The sequence below is a fragment of the Mesoplodon bidens genome, assembly GCF_964165515.1.
Source record: "Mesoplodon bidens genome assembly, chromosome: 9".
NCBI lineage: Eukaryota > Metazoa > Chordata > Mammalia > Artiodactyla > Ziphiidae > Mesoplodon > Mesoplodon bidens.
In genome coordinates, this window is record NC_138166.1 from 7,119,908 (window position 1) to 7,133,190 (window position 13,283).

A 13,283-nucleotide genomic window follows, 5' to 3' on the forward strand; every position below is an offset into this window, starting at 1 on the left:
CCTGTTAAAAAAAAAAAAAAAAAAACTCAGTTTCCAAATCTGTAATCTAGCATTCTGTCCACTATAGCATTTGTGATTTATTTATTCAGCAAACATTTCAGGGCCGCTTATATTAAGAAAGCACTGCTTTAGAGATTGAAGTGAGGAGAGGGGAGAAGATATAAAATGATTAGGAAATTCCCTGTCCTGGAGAGCTTACAGTTTAATACATAACTTAAATTAGATCCACTAGTTACTATATGGCCTGTTAGAATGTACAGGTATTTAAGAAGGGTAACCAGGACATGGAAGTTCAGAGGAGGGAGAAGACTTCTGGCCAAAAGATCACAAGGAAGGCCAAGGGGAGGATAATTTTAAGTTGAAGGACGGATATGAATTCCACTGGTAGTATCAAAGGGAGGGCTTTCTTATCTGTGATGTTTTTTAGTTGAAAACAACAAAGGGGAAGTTGAAGAAATTGGCTAGAAAAACATGGAAAGGGGCAATTCTGTATGTCCAGGAAACAAAAGTGATGGGTAGATTTTTCAGGGTGCTACTTTCAGGATGCATGCACATCTTTGGGTAACTCCACTTATAAAGACAACTCCTGGAAAAGAAACTTTAATTGGATAAGAGAGAACAGGGAAACTGACTAAAAGCCTGACTACATTTATACAGAATGAGAGAGATACAGTGACTTGAAAAGGGAAATCAGGGTACTGTTACCAAAAGAAGGTATCATAAGGTAAAGCATAAATATGGGTGAAAAAAATAAAGCACAAACAAACAAACAAAAATCAAATGCCCACTTCAGAATTTTATGGAATGCAATGGAAAAAAAAATGAGGTATAGAGAAGGAAGAATAAGTACGGTCAGTAGAATGTTAGAATAGCCTCATTTGGCTAAAGCACAGGATGAATAAATTACATCAGAATGAACCAGACTTTGGCTTGCTGCTCATCTCCATCTTCTTTTTCATACACACCCAGCACCATACCAATCAGTGAATTACTCTCCCCAGTTTACAAGTTTTTAAGGTGCATATTGATATGAGAAACAGTTGACTCAAGGGACGGGAAAATTTGAGCCAATGGTTATGCCCAGAAATGAGGGATGGGACTACTCTCGCCAGCTATTAGCAATCAGACTCTTGGCACAAACAATATAGAGCCTGGTGTATTTGTCCCTCAACCTTAGGAAGATTGTCTGGCTTTGGCTACATGACTAGAACAAACAATTTTTCTTAAGGAATATGCCAAGAAGATTCTGTCCATCTGAGCCAAGCTGTAACTTCTTCCTTTGCTTCCTCTTTCTGGGCATTCAAGCAGGGGAGGGAACAAAGCAGTTCTACTGGGAGCATTTCTGAAAAGTATAGAAACTATAGAGATGCACACCATTTTCAAGTAGTAACATTTAGAGTTTTCTCCTCAAATAATCTATTGGATTTGCTCCCTGATTCTTCTCCCACTCCCCACCCCATCTTTGCTCTGAGCCCAGTGCCAAATAATTTGTGTGAGCTTCACTTTCTTCATTTGCAAATGAAGAGTTTGGATTAAGTTCTCTCCTAAGGGTTCTTCTTAGGTTATACTTTGATATCAGATTGAAAAGCTTGTTTGGGGTCATGTTGAGAAAATAGTTGACTACTTTGGACTAAGAAGTATGGTCTTCAGACTGTAGATTATGAAAATTAGGTACATGTTATTTAGAAGCAGAATCATAGGCTTTATATTTTTCCCAGATCTCTTTTTGGCAAATGTGTAATTTGAGAAGGTATTATATATTTTAATCTACTATTTTATTTTGTAAAATAAAGAAAATAATTTTTTTCACAGTTAAGTAAAATAACTCAATAATTTTTAAAATATAATAGTAAGCAAGAACCACTCAATTTTTTTGAAGGATACAATGGCTAAGGCATGCAATGCAATGATGAACTTGGCAGTGCTATGCTTGACAGAATGATTGATGTAGGTATTTTCTAAGCTACCAAATCTAGATATTACTAACAAATGACAAAACAGAAACTCTACAAACAATAATGATAAAACCAAAAATTATAACTATGGCAAATAAGATAGAAGATTAATTTTTTTATTTTAATTATATATAACATTTACTGGACACTCAGTATGTGGCATTCTTTATTTTTTAGCTTGCTTTAAGATGTTAACTTATATACCTGAAATCAGGTAGTCTTAAGACCCAGGCTCTATTTTTCAGCTCAGCCATTGCCCACTATCCATTGCTTAATCCTTCTTCAAGTGAAATTTCTAATTAAGGAAAAATATGCCTTTAAAAGTATGTATTTATATATACATAAAATATGTATACATATGTATGCAAAACATTTCTATACATATAATATGTTGATTGGGGTCATGTATAGTTGCAAACAGAAACCATAATAGTTTTAGAAAATGAGTATTTCCTTTTTCTCTTATAACAAGATATCCTAAGTTATGTAGTTGCCAATATTATTTTAACTGCTTAGTGAAGCCATCCAGAACCCAGTCTGTTTCTAACTTTACTACAATATCCTTAGCATGTTGGATTTTTCCCTTGTCCATCTCCCTTTGTGGTCAGAATATCAAGTCTCCTAGAGAGCAAAGGGGCCATGGAAGTCCCAAAGAGGAATACCCAGTCTAGCCAAGATTGACTGGAAGAGAAGGGTCTTGATATCAGATATAAACTCTAGTTCAATGAATAAGAAAACCCTCCTTCTGTGTTATGTCTCCATGGCCAGGACATAGCTGCTGGAAGCTGCAAGGGCAGCTAGGGAGGTAGGGAACTAGATTGTATGACAGTTTCAGACAACCGTGATCCATGTCCTGGGTCTGAGAATGTTTGGGCCTGAAACTAAATCAAGGTTCTAAATTTAAAAAATAGAGGAAAGAATATTGGATAGGCAACCAGCAGAATTTTCCATAATAAGGTAGTGGGTAAATAAAATTGCCTTACATGAAAAATGCTCCAATAAATTGTGAAGGATGATAAAGTATTTGTGAAATATGAGGCCAAGAAAGACCTTCTGAAACAAATGTGGCAATTCATTTTAGTTAACGAAAGAAAGTTTATATTAATTCTCAGAAGCTTCAGCGGGTTGTTCCATGGCAAAAAAGATATATCCAGTCATTGAATGAATAGACAGTCATTTGTTGTTGTTGTTGTTTTCTTAGGTAAATAAACTTTTGAGAGGGCTAATGTGGTATATTTGTAGTAGAAGAAATGGTTTAAATTGATAATGTATTTTCAGGGGCAAGAATCATCTTGAACTACAAAATGTGGGCTTATAAATGTTATATTAGGTGAGTGATTCTAGCTTACTTTAGTGGACAGACTACATATGTTGTTCTATAGTTAGCATTTTCTTGGACTGCCAGAAAACATCTCATCCCTTGGCATGTCCCACATATTAGATAGAAAGAAAAAGAGAAGAGAGGTGGAGTACAGGTGATGAAGGATCTGTAGACTCAGAACTCGGCAGAAACGACAGCTGAGAACAGTCAGGAATGGTGATTGCTCTGCAGCTGTATTGAATTAGCAAGGGTAGACATGTTTTCTGACTGGGAAAGACCAAGGGAGGAAAACAAAACTTCAGAATTTCAGGATTTCTAATTTTTAACTAATTCAGTGTGATGTCAGTAAGTCTAAGACCCATGGAAATACAGGGCATATGGAGCTGTAAACAATAGGTAATTGTTGATATATGCGATGGTGGTTTCAAGTGACTTTCATTTCTGAGTGTTCCACTTCTTTGAAAAAATGATTTTGAATTTGGAAAATAACATGTGCAAGCTCCTATCATTTGTTTTCCGCTATCATATTATATTGGATGGAAAAGTAAATTGATACTATAGACTAAAATATATGAGAAACTTTGGAGAGTAAGAATTTTGATAGTTCAGTTAAAAATACTATACTCAGCCATAAAAAGAAACAAAATTGAGCTATTTGTAATAAGGTGGATAGACCTAGAGTCTGTCATACAGAGTGAAGTAAGTCAGAAAGAGAAAGCCAAATACCATATGCTAACACATATATATGGAATTAAAAAAAAATGTCATGAAGAACCTAGGGGCAGGACAGGAATAAAGATACAGACCTACTAGAGAATGGACTTGAGGACACAGGGAGTGAGAAGGGTAAGCTGGGACGAAGTGAGAGAGTGGCATTGACATATACACACTAACAAATGTAAAATAGATAGCTAGTGGAAAGCAGCCGCATAGCACAGGGAGATCACCTCGGTGCTTTGTGACCACCTAAAGGGGTGTGATAGGGAGGGTGGGAAGGAGGGAGATGCAAGAGGGAAGAGATATGGGAACATATGTATATGTATAACTGATTCACTTTGTTATAAAGTAGAAACTAACACACCACTGTTAAGCAATTATACTCCAATAAAGATGTTAAAAAAAAACACACAGATTATATGTAAAAACAAAACAAAAACCAAAAACGACAACAACAAAAAAACTGTTTTTGTTTTGTTCATTCTTGGAGAATTCTTATTAAAATTCTAGATTTAAGGAAAAAAATACTATTTTATATGGTATCTTGCTCAGGCTGTGCCAGCAGATTAGAGGCAACTGAAACAATGAATATGGGAACTTCAGAAATGTAGCAATATATAGTTTTCAAATATATTTACTATTTGTGTAAAAGGTGTTTGTGTTGCTTATATGCACGCCCACATAAGGCTATTTTATGTGGTCATGGCGGTGCAAATAAATTGATAATGAATTATAATTTTGAGATTCAAAAGGATTTGAAGAGAATATGATTTTTGTAACTATTACAGACATCTTATTTCCTCTATCTTTAATTCTTTGTCTTGGCTCAATTACCCTAATATGTTTGAAAAGATCAGCGTTTTAGAAATTCTTATTTATATTTTTATAAGTATTTTGATTTATAATTCATTCTTCCAAGTATAAGAATATGAAGGGCCTTAGATAAATCTTCATAATTTAACATAATTACCTTTAAATATGAAAATAATCTTTGATAAATTCACAGTATTGATTTTCTTACCTGTAGCCCAGTTTGTTTTTCATTAGATTATAATGAGAAATGTACTCAAAATTATTACTTCTATAATAATAATAATAATAATAAAATTTAAAAATACCTAGTCTTTCAAACATTGTCTGTAGTTAAAAACATCTGCACATATTTTATATGGCAGATACATTATTTTGATTCATTTTATAAAGGTAGTAAGGCATTAATATTTGTAATTCTTTTTCTTTTAACTTTTTTATCACCCTACTTATCTAAATCCAGAGTAACTTTAAATAACTGAAAAACCTTTTCAAACCTTTAAGATATACTAAGTGAAATAAGCCAGTCACAAAGGGCAAATATTATACAATTCCACTTGTATAAGATACCTAGAATGGTCAAATTAAAAGACAGAAAGACTGGGAGAAAGGGAGAGTGGGAAGTAAAAAAAAAAAAAAAAAAAGTCTTTTTAGCCATGCAATGAGATACACTATGGCATTTTAGTATGACTTCAGTTCAAGAGTACCATGTGTCCTTTGCCGTAATAAAGACTTCATTCTAAATGAAAAACAAAGAGTGCATGTAAAACACTGAGCACTGACTGGGTGGACAATTATTATCTTAGTGAATGTTATCTTTTATTATTATGGGCAGTAAATATTTCAGAAGGTCAAAAGAGCAATGTGAAATAATGCACGTTTTAAATGGCTTCATGAGTATGTTTATGACAGATCAAATTACATACTTAAAATATTTTCCAACATCCTTTATTAAGAAACTGTATTATTTTAGGGGGAATTGTTGATAAGGATCTTCGTCACTACCTCAACTTACGATTTCAGAAGGGTTCTGTGGACCACGAACTTCAGCAAATCATTCGTGACAACCTCTACCTCCGCACGGTGCCATGTGAGTAACAGGCAATTTTTTTTCCCTATGGTAACAGATAAATGTTCACTGTGTATTCACTGTTTAATTTAAAAGAAAAGTTCAATTGCACTGATTTTTTAAATGGTGGACTTTTGGAATAGACAATTTATTTGAGATATGGAAGTTTTAATGCAAAAGCTTGTGACTGCAGTTGTGTGGTTTATGATGATGTCATAGCCAGAAGGGACATGATTTTCAAGCTATAAAACCTAACTTCTCAAGTTAGTATGGAGAAATATTAATTCTAGTCCAGGGTGTTGGTGATTTCCGAATAAATCATAATTGGGGTAGAACTCCACACAGGGAGACAAGAGAATGCAATTTCAATTCATTAGCTGAAACAGCTATTTCATAGATGGAATCTACACAGTAACTCCCAATCTCATCACTGGTTTGCAGCAGGGGCGTCTTACAAGTGGAAAGGAAATTATGTATTGGAAAGTAAAGTTAAATGTTCTGTAACTCTGAGAAAGTGATAACGTTGAGTGTTGGGCACAAATTTCTTAATATACAACGTTTAAAAATTCACAACAATCCCTGATTATGAGCAGGTGCTACTTCAAAAGGGAGGAATTGGTAAAATGATAAAATTCACAAATCAACTTTTTAGTACCTGCTTCAGCTCATTTGAGAATCTTCTATTTACTTTAGGACAATTCAAGGACGTTTCAAGCCAGATCCTAGATCCTAGATAGATCAAAATCAATTTCCTTCAAGGTAGATTCCATGACCTCCAGAAACTTTCCAATCTCTCTGGAAACTCTGATCTGTGAGTGTGTTCCTTTTGTTTTAGTTTTGTTCTAAACTTTAATAAACTCAAAGATGTGGGCAGTGGAAGGTTGATATTAAAGAAAGAAAAACTTGGCTGAGATAAATGAAACAAATAAACCATGTATATATATACATATACATTCATACATATATATGTATGTGTGTGTATATATATATGTATGTATGTATATGTGCATATATATATATATATATATATATATATATATATATATATATATATATATATAGTTTCTGGGATTGAACTACCAGAACTATGTGAAAGGTATGGATTAAGGGTGACTATACCAAAATACTGAAAACACACGAAGAAGTGAAATGGATAATTCAGCATCCAACCCTTTTCACCTACACACATCTTAGGAGGGGTGGCCCTTCCCACTGTTAGCACTAAATGTTCATCAAAACAGAAATGCCAGGGCACCACTATCAGGCATTCCTAGATGAGAGTGCTTATTGATTGACATCTTGTCAGTCCAAATGCTTCTCTGTGAGTGTGTGTTAGTTAAGTGAATAGACTTTTGGACTCTGAACAGTATGGAGGTTCCTTAAAAAACTCAAAATAGAACTACCATATGACCCAGCAATCCCAGTACTGGGCATATACCCTGAGAAAACCATACTTCAAAAAGAGTCATGTACCACAATGTTCATTGCAGCTCTATTTACAATAGCCAGGATATGGAAGCAACCAAAGTGTCCATCGACAGATGAATGGATAAAGAAGATGTGGCACATATATACAATGGAATATTACTCAGCCATAAAAAGAAACGAAATTGAGTTGTTTGTAGTGAAGTGGATAGACCTAGAGGCTGTCATACAGAGTGAAGTAAGTCAGAATGAGAAAAGCAAATACCGTATGCTAACACATATATATGGAATCTAAAAATAAAAATGGTTCTGATGAACCTAGGGGCTGGACAGGAATAAAGACACAGATGTAGAGAATGGACTTGAGGACACAGGGAGGGGGAAGGGTAAGCTGGGACAAAGTCAGAGAGTAGCATTGACATCTATACACTACCAAATGTAAAATAGATAGCTAGTAGGAAGCAGCTGCATAGCACAGGGAGATCAGCTCCGTCCTTTGTGACCACCTAGAGGGGTGGGATAAGGAGGGTGGGAGGGAGACGCAAGAGGGAGGGGATATGGGGATACACGTATGCATATAGCTGATTCACTTCGTTATACAGCAGAAACAAACACAACACTGTAAAGCAATTATACTCCAATAAAGATGTTGAAAAAAACAACAACAACTAGAAGTTGAGAAAGTGCATTCTTAAGCTTGTAAGTTTGACATTAGAGTGATGGGCAGAGGTAGATGGATTAAAGTAAGTGACTGAACTATTTATAAGGAAACAGGTGGACGCATTTTCAAAACTGTGATGTTGTCAGTGCAGTTATGTGAATTTATCTTTTGTGACATGAAAGAATGGAGATCTGAAATACTGAATAAAGAATCCAGGTACTTTATTACGTTTAAAAGCTGAGGGAAATAGATAAGAGGCTGACATTCAAGAATACCTGTAATAAAAATATAAAAAAATAAAAAAAGAATACCTGTAGTCCTTGCTAAGGTGATGACCTAAATAAGAAGTCTTAATTAAATATGAAGATAATAGGAGTAAATTTTGCATTAGTTAATTAACTTCTTAAATAAGTCATCTCTCTTCAGAGTTCCAAAGAAATACTATGATGGAAAAATACATATAAAAGTAAAATAACTAGGCTTATGTGAGTAAACATAAAGAGGTTTGTGATGTGATTTTGGTATAAGATCATAAATTCAATTAGAAATACTTGAATAGCTCCTATAAAGGAGATGATTAGAAACTTAATGAATATGAATATTATGATCAATTATTCTTTGAATTTGTAGCCAGCACTCCTAATAGCCAATTCCAATAATACCATTCACTAACAATGCTCTTAACTTGGCATAAAAGTGAAAAAAACATCTAAGATAGATGTGATTCTAATTTATATTATCTGTAATCACTTTTTAACTGACGAACTGGACCTGGACAATCCGGCAACTTCACTCAGTGTATCTTTTAATGAAATGTTCAGACGTTTTCAAAGAGTGTGCAGCAAAGATACGTCAGTAAATGTGAAAAATCCTGCTATTGTTTAGAAATTTACATGTGTATCCAGTATATCTATTGGCTTTGAGTATGGAGTGATATTTGTTACATATTCTTTGGGTCAAATAATTCTCATTGGTTTTCGGTACCCAGTACCATAATAGGAAAATGTATTCTTGAAGAGCTTGCCTCTGCCTTTATATATGCATTCATTAATATGTATACCTCTTGTTTAACTTACTAACAGGAATAGGTCAGAGAAACAAAATTGTTGTTAACTTGTAACTATGTTTGGGTGGTTTAACTTTTTTAGTAAGACGAGACCCAACAGAGTAATTCTGCTTACTGCCACCACATTATTCCACCACCACCAACTACTACTAAAAAGAAAGCAGCTGGATTTCCTTGGTGCCTAGTGAGTAAGAGGGAGTTCTGGGATGAGGGCTGCAGAGACTCCATCCCCTCACACACACACACAGTACTCATCCAAATCTTATTGTGAACAACTTAGCTCCTATAACTCCCTCTGAAGGAAATCTGGGCCTGGCTGCTGGCTGATTTCTGAGCTAAGCACAGGAGGGTGGTGGTCAGTCCAAAGCTCTACTGGGCCTTAACTGCATATAATGTAAAATCCCATCAGTGTGTTCCCTGCCCCATAAACAAGGGGTGCCTGCACTTAGCCTTTGCATTTTGTCTTCCAAGAACCTTATCTCAGAACATAATTCTTCAAAAACATATTTTTTTAAGTTGTGTCTCTAAGCATGGAAGGCAGGACTTGGTCATAACAATAGGGCTGTTGGGCCTATAGTAAGCATGAGTGTGTATACACACACACACACACACACAAACACACAAAGAGGCCCTCATGAGATCAGTTCATCATTCTTTCAAACTGAATTATGTAGAAAAGATCTTTAGGAACTGATTCTATATTTTCAGTTGTTTTATTGGGAAATATTTTAAATTTATTTGAAGCCAAAAGAAATACCAATGTATATATGCCAAGTAAAAGACAAAAATCAATAAAGCTAAAGGCCTAAATTCTTCTATAAAAAGCAAATAAAATGAAAAACATAGATTTAAGATATGAAAGAAATTACTTTTATGGAAGAGTTGATTGAGGTGTAACTCACAATGATGTTTCTACATATTTAAGGACTTTAAGTTAGTATAACTAAACCATGTTAAAAAGAAGCATTCTCAAGAATAAAACTGTAAGGCTTCTAATGTATTTTTTTAAATTCTCTGTTATACTAGATTATCTTTCATGGAAAAGCAAATAGAAACAGACTTAAAATGTTATAGGGACTGTTTTCTTTTAAAAAGAGAAGTTACCAATCCACTGAAAGTTACAGCCATGCAGAGTCAACATCCCTTTGCCCTAATTATATAATCCCATGTAAGACTATGGTCAGAGAGGACTATTGGAGAGAAGCTGGTGACCACATATCTATTATAAAGTCTGGAATTAGGGCAGAGCTTCCTAGTATATACTGCATGGGGAAAAATAATTTTAATACTTAAGCAAAAATCAGTACTTTTAAAGCTTGCCAAAATATGCTTATTATTCAACAAGGCAATAGTTTTGGTGGGCATGAATGAATCTAATTACTCATAATTTTCATCATGAAGGTTTTAAGCATATGGTAAGAAGTGAGAGTGTGGGCCTCCCTGGTGGCGCAGTGGTTGAGAGTCCGCCTGCCGATGCAGGGGATACGGGTTCGTGCCCCAGTCTGGGAGGATCCCATATGCCGCGGAGTGGCTGGGCCCATGAGCCATGGCCGCTGGGCCTGCGCATCCGGAGCCTGTGCTCCGCAACGGGAGAGGCCACAACAGTGAGAGGCCCGCATACCGCAAAAAGAAAAAAAAAAAAAAAAAAAAGTGAGAGTGAAATCAATCTGTGGAATACCAAAAAACTAAAACCATCTTCTAACAATGAAATGAAATTCTCTGAGTTGAAGGTGATCAAGAACATGATTAAGTACCCAGAATATGTTTAAGCAATATAGGCCTCTGTGCTGGGATGGTAGGTTGAACTGTAGGTAGACATGCAGGCATAGGACTAGAGATATAAGATCCAACTGTATTTTTTTTTTTTTTTTTTTTTTCTTTTTGCGGTATGCGGGCCTCTCACTCTTGTGGCCTCTCCCGTTGCGGAGCACAGGCTCCGGATGCGCAGGCCCAGCGGCCATGGCTCACGGGCCCAGCCGCTCCGCGGCATATGGGATCCTCCCAGACCGGGGCACGAACCCGTATCCCCTGCATCGGCAGGCGGACTCTCAACCACTGCGCCACCAGGGAGGCCCCAACTGTATTTTAAAACAATATATTGCAACAGCTGTATATTACACATCTGTTTCACCTTTAACTTTATTGCTTCAAGCAAGAGTCATCAATTTAGAGGCTCTTTTTTGGAGTTGCTTTTAGAGTATGAATTGTGTTCTTTCACAATTATTTCAGAATCAAGTTCCAGATTTTTGTTCTTTGAAAATGACTTGGATTTTTTAAAAAATCCTAATTATATTTTGTGCTAAGTGTTGAGAATAAGGGTTATTAGAGAATAAATATGGTTATTAACACTCTGAGCCAAAGAAGAAGGAAATCTATACACAAATGAAACTAAATTTCTTGAGAGATTTATAAACTGCCCCCTGGGAAGCTAGGACAAAAGGAAAAATTCAAAAGCTTCTGAGCACTATCAAATATTAGAAAAGGTTTTAGTCATTCATATGTATGCCTGCCTGGTATATTTATTAGAAATGTGTTGTTGGTTTATAGAAAGCTATATTAGCTTTGCCCTCTCCCTCTTATCTCTGAGAATAGTAAAATCTAGTTTCATGTCGTATATGTGAGAATACCATAGATTTTTTCTTTTTTCATTGAACAAAACAAATGCATCTTTCCTGGTCACATAGTAACATTCATTGGTTTGGTTGACAGAATACATTATAGGAGAGAAATGGCTTCAAAATATTTCTTAAAATGGAAAGTCAAGGAACATTAGAAGGAACGGTATTGATTTATCCATTTGACACCACAGAGCACTAGCTTTAGAATAAAAGAACATATCTGACACACAAAAAAAGCAATAAACACCAGCAGTGAACAATATTACTGATCTTCTAAACCACATAAAATTCCCTTTGCCCTGACTTGATCAGCTTTTTTTGTGGTTGTGACCCAATCTTTCTTCTTGGTTTTTTCCCTTTTGGTTTGTATCTTTTTCCTCTTCATAAGAGGAAGGCTCTCCATAGGAAATCTGGGTTTGTGGACCACACCCGAGAGTATGTATACTCCTGGGCTTCATTGCTTCCAGCAGCTGCCCAAGGAAGAATTGGAGATGGGTGTGTGAAGCCATTTTCCCACCCTCAGAAGAGCCAGTCATCACTTTAAATGGAAAATAGCTCACCTTCCAGGGAACCCAGAATCTGCTCCCTGCAGACTTAAAGGTTGTAGCCTAGTTGGATATAATTTGGTTAACACACCTCATTATAGGCCTCTTCACTTTTTGAATAGAAAGAATTAGGACTCTAGCAGGTTCAGACCTACCCAGGTTTCCAAAGTCAGCTGATGAGTACATAGGCTGTTGGATAATTGTAGTAGCTGAAGGAAAACTATAGGCAGTGAACACTAGCATTATTACAGGACTTTAAGGCTGTAGATTTGTAGTAGAGCACTGAGTCTTAATCCAAATACACCTGACCAAAAGAACAATGAAAACAGGGATACTAATTGTGGTTACTGATATCCTTATGTTTAGTGTACTAGTCAGTTATTTGCACACTGCAGTTTAGCTTTGTTAGAGAATAATAAGTAGAAATAACCCTTTACTTTACCTATGGCAACATGACAACATGGCACTATGGAAACAGCATTCACCTAAGAATTGGAAACCATTGGTTCTGGACTGGCTATGCCACTAACTAACTCTAGAACCTTGGCATAGGCTTTACCTTTGGGACTAGGGAGAGAGAGGTAAGGGAATAAAGTGAATTCTAATGGTTCTTTCTGATCTAAAATGCCATCATTTTCAAATTCCATTGGCTTCCTGTTCCTTATTTTATCATAATTCAAATCAGGTCATCAAATTGGCTTAAAATATTCTGGGTATGTAATGCCCTCAATATTGAGCAGGTGTAAACAGCTTATGGAAACTGAAGATATATCAAATACAGCAGACACTTCGGGGAAGAATAAAGAGCTGGGTTTAAATTAAGTGCAATTCTGGATAAAAAAAAGCCATGCATGGAATTTCAGATTTTTCTATGAATGTCAAGTTAAGGATGCCATCATAACTCTGATGTTCCTTGAAATCTGCCTTCATTATTCATGAAACTCTGAAATATGATCTAGTCCTAGTAAGTGGATGGGAAAATAAACATAATGAGAAATACAAAGCTTTTAAAATCACTTTCCTCTTTTGGAATGTGTAATGAGTTGAGATGTGACATAAAGGCTTCTGAAGCATTAGGTGTGTTGTCATGAAAATG

At 35.6% G+C, this 13,283-nt stretch overlaps 1 protein-coding gene across 2 annotated transcripts in view; it reads left to right on the forward strand.

The window, feature by feature from the left end:
• MAGI2 (membrane associated guanylate kinase, WW and PDZ domain containing 2) overlaps window positions 1-13,283 on the forward strand; it is a gene marked incomplete at its 3' end in the record, with an annotated part of 1,332,164 nt that overhangs the window by 383,965 nt on the left and 934,916 nt on the right. For both annotated transcript variants that reach the window (XM_081243891.1, XM_081243892.1), the window contains exon 2: window positions 5,777-5,893. In XM_081243891.1, coding sequence (XP_081100017.1) covers window positions 5,777-5,893 — 117 coding nt within the window. The remainder of the gene's footprint in view (window positions 1-5,776; window positions 5,894-13,283) is intronic.